Source organism: Chroicocephalus ridibundus, chromosome 7 (genome assembly GCF_963924245.1).
Source record: "Chroicocephalus ridibundus chromosome 7, bChrRid1.1, whole genome shotgun sequence".
Lineage (NCBI taxonomy): Eukaryota > Metazoa > Chordata > Aves > Charadriiformes > Laridae > Chroicocephalus > Chroicocephalus ridibundus.
Genome location: NC_086290.1, coordinates 12,252,367 through 12,272,121, shown reverse-complemented (window position 1 = coordinate 12,272,121; position 19,755 = coordinate 12,252,367). Strand labels below are relative to the sequence as shown.

The following is a 19,755-nucleotide window of genomic DNA, read 5'->3' as shown; positions in this document are numbered from 1 at the left end:
GAAATCATACCTAGGTCTTAAAAATAGCTCATGGCAATTTTATTTACATATACTAAAAGAGGAAGTTTCAGCTTCTCTTAGAAAAAAGATTATTTTTTTTTTTCCTTGAAAAAGTTTGGTCAGAAGCTTCCCTGGCAATCTAACTCACATTGTTCCAACACACTCAGTACTTGCACTCACTGTGGAGACAATGTCTTGGTGGTTCTTGCAACACACAGGCGTAGAGCAGCATGGACCTTCTGGGAAATGAATTAGGCTGTGAGAACTGGTTTGAATAACCTCATTGACCCTTAAAAGCATCTCAGACTATCCCAGGGACCAAAGAGGACAGCAGCAGCCCAGTCACCAGATCACAGCTGCTACACTGTGCTCTTATTTCTGCAATTAAAAGAGTATCTCTGACCTGATTATTGACTTCCTTAGTAACTGAGCTCTTCCCTTAGAAAGTGGCAAGTTTTATACTGAGAACAAAACAATCTGACATAAAAGGAAGATTTTGAAAGGTTTTTTATATTCATCAGTGCCGTGTTTCATATTATATAACAGAGTGGAAATTGAGAAAAAACTTGGAAGTGTTTACTGATGTAGTAATGTATTATCTAAGTTGGACACATGAAGTTTACTGTTTTAATGACATTTTCTTAAAATGGTGCTTGTTGACTTGGGTTCTCTGACAAGATTGTTTATTGAAGAGTAAATAACAGAACTGCGTGCTAATTACTTGGCCACTGACTCATAATTTTTCCATGGTAATTAAAATGCTTAGAATCCCACCCACTATGGAGAAGAATATATAAAATGATAAGGAGTCCTGTCTGACATATTTACGTTTGTGACACGCTGCTCAGCCTTGCATTCAAGTACCAACAATGTTGAGAAATCAGATCTGGGAAGATCACAGTGCAGCCTTCTAGAGGATTTGATCTGGACAATGTCAGTGGTGACTTTTTATTAACAACTGTCAGCAAGAGAATGCATCGTTACTTAACCAAAAATGTGTTTGACAGGAAATCAAACAGATTTTATATAGTAGCAGATATAAAAGATTGATATCAGTAAGATATCAAATACGGCTAAGTAATTTATTTTGGGCCCCTTTACTTGAAGGTGTGTGGAGGAAGTTGCTTTCTTTGATGTAACTTTATTTTTAACGGAGCAGAAGAACTTATATGTGTGCAATCAAACTGTGCTGGGTCATCCCTTCAACGTAGTGGGTTGAATATGAGAACAGCGGCTTTAACAAGTGTATTACTCAGATGAGGGAATCCAGGATATCCTGTTAGGTTTTCATACCTCTGATTATGACAGGTGATAGTTGCCATTTCTTAATATTTACTGGAAGTAGTGCTGTGAATTAGCCCTACAAAAAACAGCGGGCCTTTCTTTCCAAACACTTGAATCCAATGCTTAGATTTAGGAGGGTTATTTTGTGAAGCATTAAAGCCAATTCTTTCCTCAGTAGCAACGACTGGGATAAAAGTTTCTTCCTACTATAGTAAAGTTATGTTGCTCTGCTCAGCCCTGGTGAAGTTTAAGAAATAGCATCTAACAGTTGTAATATGCCTTTTCTCCCAGTAGATCTTTGGAAAAAAAAATCTGCCTTTTGGAAAACTCATGTTTTATGTAAATTTTTGGGATGTCAGTTTAAAAAAAATCTACGGTGTTTTGGATGTGGCATTCAAACTATTCACAAGATTGAGGATCAAAAAAGTTGGGTTCTAGGCCTGCAAATGAATGCGTGATCTTGGCCTAATTGCTCAAGCTATGATTTACTGCTGTTTTGGTCCTCAGCATAACACACATTAAGGAGGACAAAATTTTAGGAAGTGTGGAGTAGTAATAGATTTTTTGAAAAAGAGGTTATTTATTTATAAACCATCAAATCCTTATTTACTCATAAAAATTTCAAGCAGTACTTTGATTTTTTTCCGCAGTCTCTTGGGCCAAAAAACGTTTATTTAAAGGGACTGAAGATTTTGCAGGCAGCTTTGGTAATTTAAATAAGAAATTGCCTTTAAGCCTAATTTGAAGTAACTTCTAATTTCAAGGGGTCTTGGGTGTTCAGATCCCTTTACAGCAGGTGTTTTCAAAGCTTCCTATAGAAATGTCCAAGTGGTGAGAATTTTTAGCTTTCTACTTCTATTGCACGGTTATGTCAAACTACGAGACCCTTATATTATCCACTGATTGTTCTGGCATAGCATGGAGTATGCAGTATGATAAATAATAAAAGGTTCCAATTTTCCACTGCCTCTTCTAGTCTTTTATATTTGTGCAGAAGAAACATAACACTTTATTATTCTAGCTCAGTAGCATCTCACATCCCCCCAGCAAAGACCCAAGTGACAAAGCCTAAGTCAGTACAGTCAGTGAAGAATGAACCAATTCCAACATAAAAAGGTGTCCTTCCTCCATTCTTCCTCAGGGTTGATTTCACTCAGATTCAAACCTCAATCTGTTTGTTATTCTCTGAAAAATTATTATTTATTCTATTTATCATTACAGAGTTGCATTTTGCAGGGTCGTAACAGAATACTAATTGTAAGTAAAAGCATCATAATTTTCCCAATTTCCTCGCATGGGAGCAATCTTTTTGCACGTAAACACTGCAAGCATCCATTCAGAGACATTGTCAAACACCGAATGCTACAAAGATGCCTTCACAGATTTTTTTCTGAAAATAACTGCTTATTTTAAACCAGAGTCTAGTATAAATTGCATTACAAAAGAGATAATGCCCAAAATTTTACTTACTATTGGATTTCCATAGCTTACAAACCCCAAGCTTCCAGTAATAAAATAACGTTGTCAGAATGAGTAGTCAAATGACCTGGGTCAGCAACTATTCTCACAGTGAGACAAATTCTACAGATTAACATACTGAGAGCATTTGTCCTTTTTCACAAAAAGAAATGTATTGATCTTTGTTTTCAGGAACTAAAAGTTAATTACTTTCCTGTAGGTATCTAACTAGGGCAAAAACCAAGGATCACTTAGAATTTTTCTGAAGGGAGAAAAGGTTGACATAGCTGTTAACCATGAAATTTGACTTGCACTTTCTTACAGAAAATGGAAAATAAGAATTTTTTCCCCTGAGAAGTATTTCTAAAAACCATAGACTAATAGAATCATAGAATGGTTCGGGTTAGAAGGGACCTTAAAGATCATCTAGTTCCAACCCCCTTGCCATGTGACAGAGTATATAGCTTCTGTACCCCATACAGTATATACTGCTGTGACTGAATTCACTTTTCAAAATTCAGAATTTATTCATTGGGTTTATTAGGAATTTTTGTTCTCTATTTCTTCAATATCATCCCTTAGACTCTACTTGCCATTAGGACTGTTGGTATGTGGCAAGACTAGAAGAGATCAGAGTAAAAATTTATCTCCTTACTAGATTGTGACATCTTATTTCAGTGTCATTGTTTATTAACCTTCTTTTAGAGAGAAATACAGTGAAGATTCACGAATATCTGACTTGTTAAAACCCATTCTCTTTCAGGTAAGGAACTTTAAAATCTCTACATCTGAAAGGGATTTCAGTTTCAATTTAAACTGTGAAGTCTACTGTATCACTTTTGTATATTTTGCCGCTGACAAACGTACAAATACAATACTCATTTCAGGCAAATACCCACAGTCCTTTGAGACTGAGGCTGAGATGTTAAAAAACACCTGTGGAATCTCTGCAGCCAAATCCTTTTAAAATTAAATAAGTATTTTTCCAAAGGTTTCCAAAAGCTCTTCAAAAGCCCAGCTTCCTAACATTGTCTCTGGTTACCTTGGTGTTTTCAGTGTAACAGGAAAGATGTTTTAAAGGTATTTTGGAAAAAGAGCTTATGAGAAGTTCAGCAACTTTAAACACAGATATAATATGCCATGGAACAATCTTAAGAAAACTATTCACTATTATTTCAACCTTCTTTTTCCAATCATTTCTGAAGCCAGAGTTACTAGCTTCTGTTTCGCTCCCTATGTCCAATTTCCACTAAAATCAACAGCAAGACAAGCAGTGATTTCAGCAGGATGTGGATCAGGTCACGTATCCGCGTATTTAGACCTAGTTCCCAACTCACGCTTTCTCCTGGGAAAGCTGCAATTGATAACACTGCTGGGAGGATCAGAAATGTATGTGTTTGTGTGTATAGAAAACGTTATTCAAAACACTATTCTGTGGAGCTTTAAATGGCGTTAAAACTTTATTTTCTTTTGATGTTCAAGAACAAAATGATTGTTCTTAATTGCTGCTATTTACAGCATTTGAAGCTCAGGTGCAGAGGTGGAGCATGTCGGTGCGACCCTTCCCACACCCCCACGTGACTGGCCGGAGGGAGTTACAATGCTCAGCCAGCAGTTCAGAAATAGCAGTGGCCCAAGGCGTCGCTGTGTGTAAGTCCACAGTTCCAGAAGCACAATTATTACCTGTGATCATCAGTCAGTACAAAACTGCACTGAGTCCTGCTGAAAGTGTTCCATGCTGGAAAATCAGATTATAGTTTCTTTCTTTTTTTGTTTTCTTTGAAAGAGATGGATAAAATATTTCATGTTTCCATTAGAGCCTATCTTTACAGCTTTTTTTTAGTAACTCACATAATGGACATCTTAGACAACTTTCAAACTACAGTGTTTGATTTAACAGATATTTGTATCCCATGGATACTTAATTTCAAAAGCAGTAGTGGTATTAGGAATTTCTAAAATGACACTATTGTGCTGCCTTTACCATTATGTTTCCTTAAGCAAATGCATGTATGCAGACTAGCAAACATGGGAATTTCTAGCTATTTCAGCTAGTAAAGCATTTAGACTTGAAACAAAATTTAAGGATGAGCTGCTCAATGACTTTTTTGCCTCAGTCTTCACCAGCCACTCTAGCCACACCACCAAGTCACAGAAGGCAAAGGCAGGGACTGGGTTAATGAGGATCCGCCCACTGTAAGGAGAAGACGAGGGTCGAGACCACCTAAGGTACCTGAAGGTGCACAAGGCCATGGGACCTGATGAAATTCACTCACAGGTCCTCAGGGAACTGGCAGATGAAGTTGCTGGGCTGTTCTCCATCGTATTTGAGAAGTTGTGAAGTGTGGTGAAGTTCCCACTGACTGGAAAAGGGGAAACATAACTCCGATTTTTAAAAAGGGAAATAAGGAAGACCCAGAGAACTACAGGCCTCACCTCTGTGCCCAGCAAGATCATGGAGCAGTTACTTCTGGAAACTATGCTAAGGCACATGGAAAATAAGGAAGTGACTGGTGACAGCCAACGTGGCTTCACTAAGGCCAAATTATGCCTGACAAATTTGGTGGCCGCCTACAATGGCATTACAGCATTGGTGGATAAGGGAAGAGCAACTGACATCATCTACCTGGACTTTTGCAAAGCACTTGACACTGTCTCGCACAACATCCTTGTCTCTAAACTGGAGAGACATGGATTTGATGGATGGACCACTCAGTGGATAAGGAATTGGCTGGATGTCTGCACTCAAAGGGTTGCAGTCAATGGATCAATGTCCAAGTGGAAACCAGTGATGAGTGGCATTCCTCAGGGGTTGGTACTGGGACTGGTGCCAACATCTTTGTTGGCGACATGGACAGTGGGATTGAGTGCACCCTCAGCAAGTTTGCCAGCGACACCAAGCTGTGTGGTGTGGTCAACATGCTGGAGGATGCCATCCAGAGGGACCTGGACAAGCTTGAGAGGTGGGCCCATGTGAATCTCATGAGGTTCAACAAGGCCAAGTACGAAGTCCTGCATGTGGGATTTGGCAATCCCAAGCACAAATGGAGGCTGGGTGGAGAATGGATTGAGGGTAGCCCTGCTGAGAAGGACATGGGAGTGTTGGTTGATGAAAAACTCAACACGAGACAGTAATGTGCGCTCGCAGCCCAGAAAGCCAACCGCATCCTGGGCTGTATCAAAAGAAGCGTGGCCAGCAGGTCAAGGGAGGTGATTCTGTCCCTCCACTCCAGTCTCATGAGACCCCACTTGGAGTACTGCGTCCAGCTCTGGAGCCTCCAACATAAGAAGAACATGGACCTGTCGGAACAGGTCCAGAGGAGGGACATGAAGATGATCAGAGGGCTGGAGAACCTCTCCTACAAAGACAGGCTGTGAGAGTTGGGATTGTTCAGCCTGGAGAAGAGAAGGCTCCGGGCAGACCTTATAGTAGCCTTCCAGTACCTAAAAGGGGCCTACAGGAAAGATGGGGAGGGACTCTTTAGCAGGGACTATAGTGATAGGACAAGGGGTAACAGTTTAAACTGAAAGAGGGTAGATTTAGATTACATACTAGGACGAAATTCTTTACTGTGAGGGTAGTAAGACACTGGAACAGGTTGCCCAGGGAAGTTGTGGATGCCCCATCCCTGGAAGTGTTCAAGGCCAGGCTGGATGGGGCTTTAAGTAAGCTGTTCTAGTGGGAGGCGTCCCTGCCCATGGCAGGGGGGTTGCAACTATATGATCTTGAAGGTCCCTCCCAACTCAAACAATTCTATGATTCTATAAGGAATGTAAAATTCACCAAACCACTCCCCATGGTCACGAAAAAAGGACAGATTATGCTACAGGACATTTCAGCCAAGATATCTTGCCTACCAATGGTAAGACACTATATTATCTACAAAGGACACAACGCGACTTGAAGCAAACTACTCGAGAATTTCTGTGCTCTTTGGGAGGCAGACAAAAATAAATCTGTGTCATAAGTTTATTGCATCATTGTGGAAAACTGAGAATAGAGTGGGCTAGGTCTGAACTCACAGTTTCAGCACTTACTTCTAATCCCCACAAGGCAAAAACTCATTTCACATGACTTATGTGCAAGGTTAAAGAAATCCACAAGCTTCTGATACTATGCCTGCAAACAGAAGGCAATGACCACAAAATCCCAGATCACTCTTTTGTTTCCAATGAAAAGGTAGTAATCAAAATCACTGTCACTTACTCTCTGTTGGCAGCACAGGGGGAAGTGTGGTCTTAGGCTTCTTGGTCTTCTTCTCAGTAGGCTTTGAGGTCTTTGCAGATGAGGCATCTGCAATCAAAACAAATAATAAGATATAAATCCTATTTAAAAATCAATAATGAAAAAGCTGCCTATTAACATAAGTTTGTTTTAGATCTTTCTGCAAAGTTAGAGGAAATTACTGTCCTTCTGGACTTGCTGGACTCCCATTATAAAAGAGGGAGCAGAGAAGGAGAAGCCCTCTCTGAAAGCAGCTGCACTGAGAATCTGAGAAAGCAACTAGACAAGAGGCACCATCTAAGCTGATAGGTCTATTATAACTGAATAGAACAAAGTGCAATGTGCACAAAGCTGCTTTAGGCAGTGCATGGAAGAGGGAAACAAAGGCATATTTGAAGCATCATTTCATCCAAAAGAATCTATTGCCATGTCATTCCTCTATTCCATTGTCCATGTGACCTATATAGATGAACACATTTTGAAAACTAGCTTTTCCTCTGTATGTTTAAATCTTTCCAAGAAGATATTATTACACACTGGTTCATTCCTAAAGAAAAATGGCAGAAGGGATTGACGTTTGATGGATTTCATTATTCTCAAGATCGCACATCTCATATATAGCAACTACTCAGCACTGCAGGCTCCACCGACAGCTGAAAGTCAATACAAACTCTCTTCCATGTGTATCCCATATGACATAGACACATTTAACTAGAAGGTGCAACCTTTTTTCAGAAAGGTTGAGCATATCATATAATGCAAATCCTAATGAGCTCCACGTGTTAGATTGTTTGATCCTCACATTTCTCTTTGGAAGAAAGTTCCCAAATGTGGATTATGATCTCCATAATAGTTGTATCGATTTATAGCTTTCAAATATTCAGCTTTCAGAGGATTTGTGGATGAGGTGATAGCTATTTGAAATTTAGTTACTGAAGTAAAATACTCCTCTGATTTGAGTCCATGGGGCCAAAAGGAATATAGTTATATTTATGGTTACTTGTTGATTCTAAAAATCACCATCTGGGATCCTGACAGCAGACTGAGTAGAAGGGAGCAATTTTAATTGCTGTTTTAGATCACAATTCTAATTTAAAAATAACAGTCATCCCCTCTACCAGTCACAGACATGGGATATCAAATGGTCTCTCCTAAATAGATGGAGTTTGCTGTAGTGCCATTCCTCAAAAACCTCTTCTCAGCCATCCAAAGCAGCATGTCAGTAGGGAATGGAAGAGACAGGTGAGGCAGGCAGTATCAAGGTAATTCTGGTGTCCAATATTACATGAGCAGATAGCTCCTAACACCATGGGTGCCACTACCAGCGTGAGCCAGACAGCTGATGTAACTCCATTCTCGTCATGGAGATGTCATGAGCCGACAGCCTCCCAGGATCAAGACTTCGCAAGCCAAAGTCTGCCTCCAGCCTCCTAGAACATGCATTATCTATCAGGAAATTGGAAGTGGGAAATATGCTAAGGGAGGCTTAAGGAAGAAAGGCAACTAGTTGAAGGAAGACGAACTCAAAGGAAAAAAAATGCTAGGGCAGCTCTGGAGAACTACTGTGTGCCAAGCACTTGATCTGATCCTTTAACCCTCTGCATCTGTGGTAGTTAAGGTGTCACAGGGTGCTAGATTTTGCTTAAAGCCTCTTCTTGATAGTCTTCTTTGAACTTCAGTGCTGGTAAAATGTCTTACTTTAAATTACAGGAATATAAACAAAAGATTATCAAATATCTAAGCCAGACTATGTTGTGACCATAGTATCATCAAAGATGCTATTACAGAAAACAATATAATTAATTGTAATTATCTGTATAATTAATTCCTTTTCCAGCTACATGAAGACTGACCCTTACTGATGGAGTTAGAGGATCATGTTCTCACCTTGTGCTGTGCTACATTAGGAAAAACAAATAATACATTAGAAAAAACAAATAACATACTAGGAAAAAAAATAATAGTTTTCTTTTCTAGACCTCCTGCTCCAAATACCACATGTGCAGCACAGTTGTGAAAGCTTAGTACCAAAGATCTATGTTATTGGGCTTGTTGTTTAGTTTTGTGCTATTTTTAGTTACAGTGGAAAGTATCAGAGTATTCAACGATGAGCTCACCAGAAGGTGAGCTGATAAGAAGCACATTGGGCTACTTAAAGTCTCTTAAGTCACTTAAAGTCCACGGCAGTTTTAAAAGTCCGTGCTTTCAACCTCATGACAAAATATTTGTCCAAGTCCAACACTACTTGGCAAGAGTACGGCGTCATCGGCATGACTGAGCCTGAAAACGGGTACCTCAGTCAGCAAATTGTCCATGTTCTAAGACTATGGCATACAAGGGTGGTTGAGCTGTTAGTTTGTTTATTTTTACTCACTTCCTCACTAGAAAAAAACAAATGACCAAATGTCATTGAATGCAAAGAACTGAAAAGTTCCAGGCTGAGAAATGCGCCATACATAGCCCTGAGGCAGACTGGTACCCTAGCTCACACACCGAATTTCTACGTGCTCTTAAAGAAAGCATACAGCTCAGAAGCAAATCTTGATGGGTTCAACTTATTGCTCTAAAATCCTTGTAGAAATACAGTGGGCAGCAGGAAAACATAGATTATTCCACAAAGCAGCCAGAGCCTTTTGCCCTGTACTGTCTCTGCTCACGCTCCTTTATGGTAGACATTGAATTACATATTCACTGAAAAGTGCAGGAGGGAATGGGGCAGAGTTTGGTGTATGCGGTTCATAAAGGCTGGTATTAGGAAATAAAGGGGAGAGGGAGGAAGTTCTAAGGAAGGGTTTTCCCGTGTCCCGCAAAATACTTACCTTCTACCAGCACTTTGCAAGCACATTCAGCTTTTCCTGCTGCATTCTCAGCTATGCATTTGTATTCGCCTCCATCTTCAGGCATGGCCTTCTCGATGGTAAGTGAACATAGCGTCCCTAACACAAAGGAAGGAGAGACCAAATGGATGTTATGTTGCGGTTCACAAAAACCTTAGTGCCATTGAGAAACAGAATGCATCAAAGGATCCAGTCCTTTACTACAGGTGGTCTTCACTGCTAGAAAAAGATGTTTTGTCCTTAAAAGTTCAACATCAGAATTGGAACATTGTTGCTGCTAAAGAAAATGAAAACACATTGTTAGAGAAATTGAATCTTATTGCTGTTCCCTAGGATACTCAAAACTGTCCCTGCAGCCCTAAAGTGGTTAATGGATGAGGGCAGAGCAGATCCAGAGCAGAATCTCTGCTGCTGTTCTTTGTCTTATAGTAGGGATAAGAAGTCCTCACTCCGATGATCTTTTTCCAAAAGTACTAGTAGTGTAGGACTATAAATAAGAGGGCTTCTGTCAAGTGACCATCTGCAATAGTTTGATTCAGTCTTATCTCTAGTACTCCCATGAGCATCCATGTGTGAAAGGAGAACTTCAATTTAGTGCCCAAATTTAAAAATGACATTGAGAGCCATTTTCTTTTTGCTTCAATTACTCACAGAACAAGTGTCCGATATTGTAAAACATCTGTTAGAAAGTCTAATGTATCAGTGGCAATCAAATTTGTCACTGCCACAAATCCATTTCTTTTCAAACAAAAAAGCAAATTTGACTTCATTTGGTTTGCAGAAACAGGATGCGACATAAGCTCTGTAGTTACCAAGGGAAGCTTGGTATGACCCAAGGGAAATACATTTCCTCTTAAAAAATAAAACTCTGTGAACCAAAACAGAAGCTGTTCCCAGTAGTCGGGGGGATGAGGAAGGGGAACTGTGGTTTACCTAATCCCTTACGCTCACTTGCATTGCCTGGAACAATGAAGTACTTTGCTCCCTGGGGAGAATCCCAATTTAAACACTCCAGACTTTCCCCTTCCAAGTGTCCCTCATTAAGTAAGGGTGAAGTGTGGGCTTACTTTCTCCTTCCTCACTGGAAAGCCTGGCCCCTCCCCTAAACACAGCCTGAGACATTGAGCACTTGCACCCATTGCTGTTAGCTTGTCCAGAATGCCTCTGCCCTCCGCTTATTTCAGACGCAGTAATACCTTCCCCCCTTCCTCCATTTACCTTTCCTACAGTCTCTCCTAATTAATGGCAAGATTGTTTAGACATTTCCCCTGTGTCCTGAGATGTAAGGAAATTTCCCAGCATCTCTTGCTATTTCCCACCTTTGTCTTTATGTTAACTGAAGGCTGCCTTCTGTCTTACAGAGTGTCTGCTCCCAGGTTCTCTATCAAATATACCCTTTGTGATGTGGGAGATGGCACAGGCACAGGTGACACTGGTCCTTGAAAAGGATCTTGAAACATCCTTGAAAAAAACACCTCTCTGTCAGAAGAACTTTGAGAGTTTACTGGCTCCCCTCGGAGACTAGACCTCAGTTCTGCCACGGCAATTACGGTTTTGGCATTCAGATTTTCCCTCATTGTAAAACTGGATGCTATTATTCAAGACACATCTTATAAAAAACATTCAAATGGTTCCCAACAAATTTGGTTTGCCAGAAACACACGGGGTGTGTGGGTTAGAAGAAAATTATTTTTTTCCCGCCTCCTCATCCTCCACAAAATCAAGAAGCTCTAAATAATGACAAAGTTCCCCCTGAGAAACAATGTGAAAACTATCTCAGAAGAGAACTGACCCCTCACTCACATGTGCTGTGCTCACCCAACCAGAGGGTGAAAAGGAAGGCCACGTGCCTTCCTTGAGGCAACTCATCTCCATGAGTCAGTCTGAGCCAAAAATGTCACGAGCTGCAGTTCCATTCCAAATGGAGGAGGGACACTAGAAAAGTATTCTTGCAGGCATCTAGCAAATATAAATTCATGTGTCTCTGATGTTTAAAGAGACTGGAGAGCAAGCCAAAAATAACTTCCAGTCTAAGGATTTGCATGAATCCATATAACATGATTAGATGACATAGACACATACATATGAAGGAGATCTCTGGTCATCTTACTGCAGGGAAGGAGTCTGGCTTGTAGGGATAACTGGACCACTAAGGGACTGGAACAAAGCAGCAATTACTTTAGTTTTTGATGGAGTTTTCTACCTGCTTAAAAGCCCTTCCTCACCTGCATGCTAATCAGCTCACTGAAGACTAAAGTGACGCAGGGTCATTCCTCACCACTCACACTGTTGCGGTGTTGTCCATACATCATGCTGCAGCAATATAAGTTAACACCTTATGAGAAAGAATTCCTTATGCAGCATATGCAAACAGAAACATTCCACCCTAACAATAAGTCATTCCCCACAATTAGACTAAAATCTAGAAGCAAATCCTAGGGTTTTCTCATGACAATCCTCGACTTGCCATGTGCATTTAGTGCTCTGTTAGTTTTGCTTTTAGAATCTAGCCCTGGCCAGGCTGTATGGCAGGGGTCTGATCGCAGCTCCATTTGGCTTATTCCACTGGAAGCAGAGTCCTCACGAAATAATGTCAGTCTTCCTCATTCCAAAAGAATATTTATATGTGTTGAATTTTAATGATGTTATTTTGTGAGAAAAAGGATGAAGGAAATCTGTTTTTTCAAGGGCTGCATCTTTTTTCTCCTGACTTTGAACGTTCTGCAGCAATAATCTGTATCCTATTGCCCTCCACTTCATACTCCCCAGCAACTACGCTGGAACAGCACAAAGTACATGGGGATTGCTGGGCTTGTTCCTACCAATAGATGCAATGATGGTATTCTGCCCTCAGTGGAGGAGTGAAGGGGGAATGAGATAATTTGGGTTATTCTCTTTATTTAGCCACAAGTTTTCATGAAACTGTGGACTACTAGGACTTAGTGTGAAATTAGCCAATGGTTCAAAATAGCCAGCCTGAGTCGGGACTATAAGGGGTGGCTGAGAGAACACATGGTTGTAGAAACCTCATTTTCTTAGAAAACCAGAAAAAAAACCCCACCCCAACAGGCAAAACTTCATGAGATTTCATATGGACAGGAAACTCTCCAATAGGCCTATGTTCTGTGATCCAGAGCGACAGTCAATTCCCGGGGCTAGAAGGCCAAAAGTCTTTCAATGAAGTATTTGCTATTTCCTCTGCAAAAACTCTTCATGACCTGAAACAAGCTTATTCTCTCAAAACTGCAAGAAAGCCCAGACTGGTTACTCCAGTTCGATATTCTGAATCCTGGCACTTCACAAATCCCAGTCAACTAAAAGAATTTGCTATCAATTTTGTTCCCCGATCACTCAATTACTTCACTTTTCTTGTTGTTTTTTTTTAGGAACCAGCCTATGGACAGGATTGGAGTAAACATGAATACTGGGATCTTCCACTTAGACAGTGGAACTGGTGCAGCCAGAGAAGCTGACAGTTTACTGGAGGCTCTGGCTTAGATACACAAAGCCTTTCCCTTGCATTTTGAGCTATTAAAGGGTTTTCTGACTTACTCAAAAATAGTGCAAGCCAGTTTAAAATATCTCTAGGCTTCTGCATTCTTTCCATGAAACTCCACAGAATGTCAACTTCGGATATAAAACAAATACACAAACCAACAAAAAACCAGCTCTGGAGTCTAATTCCCCACACTGGCATCTAGCTGGCCAACCTCCTGACTCCTCTCTGTGATGCAGACTGAAGTTTATGTCTTTCTCATTTGTATCCCATGGGATAAAGAAGTACTATGGAGTATTTAGGCAATATTAATAAATACTAGGCCATGAGAAAGTGTTCCTCGGAGACATAAAACATTTGTTAAGGAAGTCGTTGTCCCACTGGTGTTAATTTTCTAATAAATCACAAATTGTCTGGGAAAGTACAAATATGTGGGAGTGTCACAGCCGTGTTTAAAAATGGTAAGTGGGTTGAGCTAGAAAATATTGACTACAATTACAATAATAACAGAAAAAGTAGTGAGAAAACTCACTTGAGTTTCTGAAAAGAAAAATTGTCAAATTTAATTATTGCTAATTGATACAGTTTTAAGGAAAACAATGTAAGAAACCTACTTTCATTATTCATGAGATCACACATTTAACTGCCAAATGTATCTGTGTAAAGGTAATTTTCTTAGTCTTTACTGAAATATTTGTGTTATCTCACACGGCTCTGCTTGTAATTAATGCTATATTACTGTATTAATGCCATTCATGTTAGGAGGAGTTAGAGCTGCCAAAATAAAGATCTCATGAAGGAGGTGACAATAGGAAATCATCACTTGGTGTGTTTCTGGTGGATTTCCTCTGTGAGCAGACTAGAACCAAAGTTATTCAATATTTTAATCTGTGATGTAGAAGTATTCATAAGTTAATGTTAATAAGCTTACAGATAATACAAAGAACATTGGAAAGGGAAAAGACAGAAAGAGAGAAAACAGGGCAGTCCTCAAAATCAATCTCACTTGTTAAACTGCGTCCAATTCACTCAAAGAACATGGGGGTTAAGATAGTGAAATGACAAGCATCCAGGGACAGCAAGGGATGCTCTATTTTCAGGTTTAAATGTTTAATACAGAAGTGACAAACATGAGCTCCATTGTTGTGAGGTAGAAAGAGGACCAACGACCTCCAGAAAGCACAGCAGTAGGAAGGTGACCTCCATCTCACTGATGATACAGGCACATGGTTGTGCTGCCTATTTTCTAAATAGGATAATAAACCAACAAACAGCAACTGAAGGGGAGGTATTACATAGAAAAATAAAAGAAAACAACCCCAAGCCTCCAAGGGCTCGATGAAGTGCATCATGGAGAGAAAGTTAGTAAGAGCTTGGCTTGTCAAGTTTCGGAAAAAAGAGAGATAGAGAGGATCTTGATTACAGAGTCAAAGCCATTCTGTCAAATGGCTCTTTAGCTTAGCAGAGAAAGGAAACGCCTATGGAAGATAAATTCAAATTAGAAAGATGACATTGCTTTGTTTCTTAATTTAAAAACAAAACACTTATAAGAATAATTGGACATTGCAATAAATTACCAGTGATTACAGCAAATGTCTCTCTTTTGCTCTATTTAAACCAACATGCATTTCTGGAAGAAGGAAGATTCAGACAAAAATGGCAGCACAGAGGGAAATTTTGTGGCATGTGACAAACATGGATTGCGTCAGATCTGATGCTCACACAATCTCCCTAGCCTTAAACTTTCTGATGAAGCATTTTTTAAGCTGCACAATCCATTTACTTTCAGCAGTACATAGAGTTGTGTTAATTACACACCAAGCTCTCGCTCAAAGTTAATTAAAAAGAAATCAAAAAAATTATGGCAGATCCTAGTTAGACTGACAGACACAGACTTGCACAACTGATAGGAAGATTTAGGAGTTAAGTCACAAGAAAGTTGTTAAGGCATTATTGCTAACAAGATTACCAACTCTTTGTGCTGCCAAGACACTTAGGAAGAAAAAAACGCTTACACAAAGCAACACAAATTCTGGGCATTTTCTAAGCTACACCGTCACTGCTACCTGCGCCTATATTAAGTAATTCCTGTTCAATCTATATAGTAACATGGTACTAAATCTAGCCAAAAAAAAAAAAAAAAAAGTAGAGCAAGCCGATATTTTAAAAATCGCAAGTTTGCCAGTTTTGACTTCTATTCACTGTGCACCTCAATTCTCCAGTCTAGTAAGGATGCAGCTTCCAAACCCCTTTCACTGGTATCTTCTAGAACAACTTTTGTAACCACACAAAAATTTTCTATCTGGGTTTTCTGTCCAAGAGTGAGTCACCTAGCAGGACACTGGCACAGGGCACTGCTGTGCCAAGTACTATACAAATGTAAAACAAAATGGTTCCTGCTCTAAAGAGTTCACCGTGTGAGGAAGTTTGTTCTACTCAGTCCTTATATGTCTAACTCCACTGTAACGTCGGCTAGAGCCTTACTAAAACCTTTTTTTGCAAACAAAAAGCCCACCGTAGCTTCAAACAAAGAACTCTCTCATATGAAAATCAACTGCTTCTTAACTATACACCATCTCACCTGCCCGTATAAATGCATGATGCTCTAATTTATGAGTACCCTCTTTTGTTTGTTTGTTTGTTACAGTTACCATTTATTTTGAGATCTCCCAGGCAAAAAAACCCCATTAGTATCTATCCCAGGAACACAGCTAACCGCACTCTGATAAGTGTTTAAAAGAAGAAAAATATAAAATCAAACCATTAATAAACTCCTACCAGGTCAGACATGTTTGTGAAAGAAAAATGGTATAAGAGCTCACTTTGTCATAAAAATGATACTTTAAGCAACAAATCACTCACGCCAATCAACTGACAGAATACTATTTGGGGAATTATTAAAAGAATGGAGAAACAAATACTGATGTTCACAATTCCAAAGAGAAACAAAACAGTATTAATCATTGAAATGTAAAATGGAAGGAATGAGATTGATCTAAAATCTGTTGTGATTGTGACATTCATTATAACGCTGCCCAGATTCTGACTTCTAATTCCTAATGTAAACTTAACCCTGGAATAATAGAATACATTGCAAGCCCTAGATTAAGTACTAGAAAACAGCCCAAATGCTGCGTCAATATGCCTGAAGATGGTCTTTTTGGGAGCAGGATTTAATTTTATATTTGCCGAACTCCTTACCAATCACTGATTACTCTGATCCCGGTGTTTGAATTCAGGCTTCTCTGATGGCACAGAAGTGGGGCTAACGTCCCCCCCTTCTCTTCCACACTAATGGCTAAACTGCCTCAGACAGGCAACACAATGTTAGCCTCTTCAAACACAGAGGAGACGTGTGAACAGGGTTGTTTCTAACAGGTAAAGGACAAATAGACAAATAAAAGACAAAAGCTTCTAAAAGCTAGGACAAATATGCCAAGGAAAGTTACTTTTATTGAGTGACTACATAAAGGGACTAGTTAATTTGTCTGTCCCGTGAACTTGTTATACACAAGTATATTTTTAAATCTGCCCGTCCTGGGCAAATATGCCACTTGTTTTATCAGATGGGCATGTTCCTGAAACCAGGTTTTATGTATTTATCTTCACAATATATTTGGCACCGTGAGATCAACAAACTGCTATCTCTTTCTGCTTTATGGCAATGTCAGAGAGGGTTAATTTAATTTCCAAATGACAAATACATGGCATTCTGCAGGTTCATATGTTACTTTCATTGACCAGTTTGTGGGCCAGTGGCCTATACTTAATAAGATGGGCTTGTAGTATGATAAGAAGCAGGTAGACATATGTCACTCTAGATCAAGGATTTTCCAGTATCCAACTCACTAAGAAAAAGTAAGTCATTATTCTGTGAGATACCTCTGGAAAATTCCCCATACATGAGAACCAGCTGTCACCACCAACCATCACGGCAGCACAAAACCAGTTGGTGAAATAGCTAAGAAAAGACACCGTCTATCCACTTCCATAGTGGATTTTGTTGCTGAAGACAAGAGGAGCAAGGTCATACCAAAGAAAGAAAAAATGGTTTTGTAAGATCTAAGCCCATTGATGTGAGCTGGGTCCGTTTGTTCTGAATTCCTCTCCTTCCCCACAGACTCAACCTTCTTTCAGCTAAGGGTGACTCCAGGGGATTATCTCCAGAGCCCATTAAATGCTGCTCCAAGGTTGGCCAAAGGCACTGCTTCTGAAGTACATGACACCTGCAGCTGTGATGAAGCTGCCTTTTCAGCATTTGGGGTAGAAGATGGAATCTGGGATTTTGACATTGGGCTGCTGAGTACTGCATCCAGTTTTTATTTTTGCTCTCTACGTTTAAAGCTGCTCCAAACACTTTCCGTGAGGCAAATCCACACAGTTTTTCTACTGAACAGTATTTCCTGATATTCATCCTGAATTTGTTATTTCTCAGTTCTAGTCTGTAGTCCTAATTACTCCTTCTCCTCCCTTGGTTCCTTCAACTATTTATGTGTTCCTAATTAGGTGAAAAGAGAAAAATCAATCTCTAAGAAAAGTGGAACTTACTTAAAGTAAATATCATACATACCTAATTAATTACTAAACAGTTGGTGTGAAAGCATCTCACAGTGGGAGAGCAGCAACACATTGTTCTCCAAGTGCCAAAGCTAGCAGGTACGGTCAGGAAAAAACCTAAATTGACCATCATGCAATGCATCCCCTCAGTGTACCAGAGGGTATGTAATGAGGTTTAAAAAAAAAATAGTTCTAATCCTGATTCCATTTCTTTCCATTAAAGGAGAAAACTGTAGCATTTACTTCCCTGTGTAATATTTCTTTCAAGATCCTCTGCAAATATGTGCAAAAGTAAGCATAACTTTGAAGTACTGACAACACTGACTACCTAAGCATGATATTAGTGTAATAATGCAGGTATAACTCAAAAATAAGGACAGTTTCTTCACTCCCTGCAAGAAGTTGTCCTGAAACAGTGTATTCCTTATCCAGCGGTAACCTTTGTTCCTTACCTCAATGTAAAGCACTGCTAAAGCGTGACGTGCCAGCTCTAGGGTGTTATGACCAAGAGTGTCACCTAGCCCAAACTGGATGGGATAAGTCACATGCCCTGCTCAGGCAGGTGGCAGAGCATTTCTGTACATGAGGATCACTTCACTGTAAACATAACTACACTGGATTTTCTTCTCTACAGTACCATTTTATAAAGTGAATATGAGTTGGGGGATTACTCAGATTATTTCAGTCAAGAAAACAGCTTTCTGCAGCACCACAACACTAAAGCTTTGAGACTTTAGGAGGCTCCACCATAGCTCAGACGTTTTGATACAGAGATGCTGCCTATCTGTTGCACTTTTATAGGAGACACAAAACTTTGAGATGCATAATTTCTTTTCACTCTGAGCAACACCAAGAAAACCCTCGAATCTTGCTTCCAGTGTAAGGCTGATTAAATTGCACTCTCCCACCTTCCTGATCCTGTCAGTTATTTTTACAAGGATGGCATTTCCACCAGTCAACTTTTTCTCATGTACATGACAGTTACCCTTATTCTATATAGTCCCCTCTATTGAAAATCATCTACTAATAAATAAATTTTTTTATGCTAGTCATGCCAGTCACAATGCACCTGCTACCATTTCCCTCTCTCCATCTACTTTGCTATCACCTTAATGTAGTACTCAGGTACCTTTTTTTTCCGCATGCTATCTGAAGGCAATCTTGTTTCTGACTGCACCCACTTTAAAGGAATCCTCATGGTTCAGTGCTTGGAATGCTGCACAAGGATTCACTTGTTGTGGTGTACATTCATTTGGTTCTCATTTAATAACACTGAAGACAGTCTGGATTAAATGAAGAAAGATTCACAATTGAGAGTGCAGACAGTGCCAAGCTATAATTCTCACTGTGAACGTGAACTTTTTTACTACAAGGTACAGGACAATGCCATTCTCCGTATAATTCTGTCAGTGTTTTATGAAGCAAATATGAAGCGAGGAAGTTTTTTTCTATTATTTGTTATCCTCCCTATTTTTGTCCCATGGAAGATATATTTTGTCTAGATACAATATTAACTTCCATACAAAACCAATCCAGTAGGGTTTGATTATCCAGGATGTGGGATATAAAGAAATCACTCAATTTGACAACAGTAAGTGTTCTCTTTGAAGACTTTTGCCAAACTCTGTACTACTTTGAAATTAGTTAAAAGTCATCAGGCCAGTGGTGTTCAAATATTTCAGTGTCTGTTAAGGCAACAGAAGCACCTGTGTTGGGGCATTCAATACACTGGGAATCAATTCTCAACTCTGATCTTAACTATGTAACTTGAAGTGGTAGTAATTTCTTTCTATAACACAAATCCTCTTTGCTTATGTGTTTCTTATTGCAGTAAAAAGCCTGAAATATTAAACATACAGAAGAATTAAATTAGAATTTGTAAACTGGCAATAATATTA

At 39.6% G+C, this 19,755-nt stretch overlaps 1 protein-coding gene across 6 annotated transcripts in view; it reads right to left on the bottom strand.

Moving 5' to 3' along the window:
- The window catches only part of MYLK (myosin light chain kinase), a 220,038-nt gene that overhangs the window by 56,057 nt on the left and 144,226 nt on the right, over positions 1 to 19,755 (bottom strand). For all 6 annotated transcript variants that reach the window (XM_063342295.1, XM_063342297.1, XM_063342296.1 and 3 more), the window contains 2 exons: positions 9,787 to 9,903; positions 6,950 to 7,036 (listed from right to left, as the gene is read on the bottom strand). In XM_063342295.1, the coding sequence (XP_063198365.1) occupies positions 6,950 to 7,036; positions 9,787 to 9,903 (204 nt within the window). The remainder of the gene's footprint in view (positions 1 to 6,949; positions 7,037 to 9,786; positions 9,904 to 19,755) is intronic.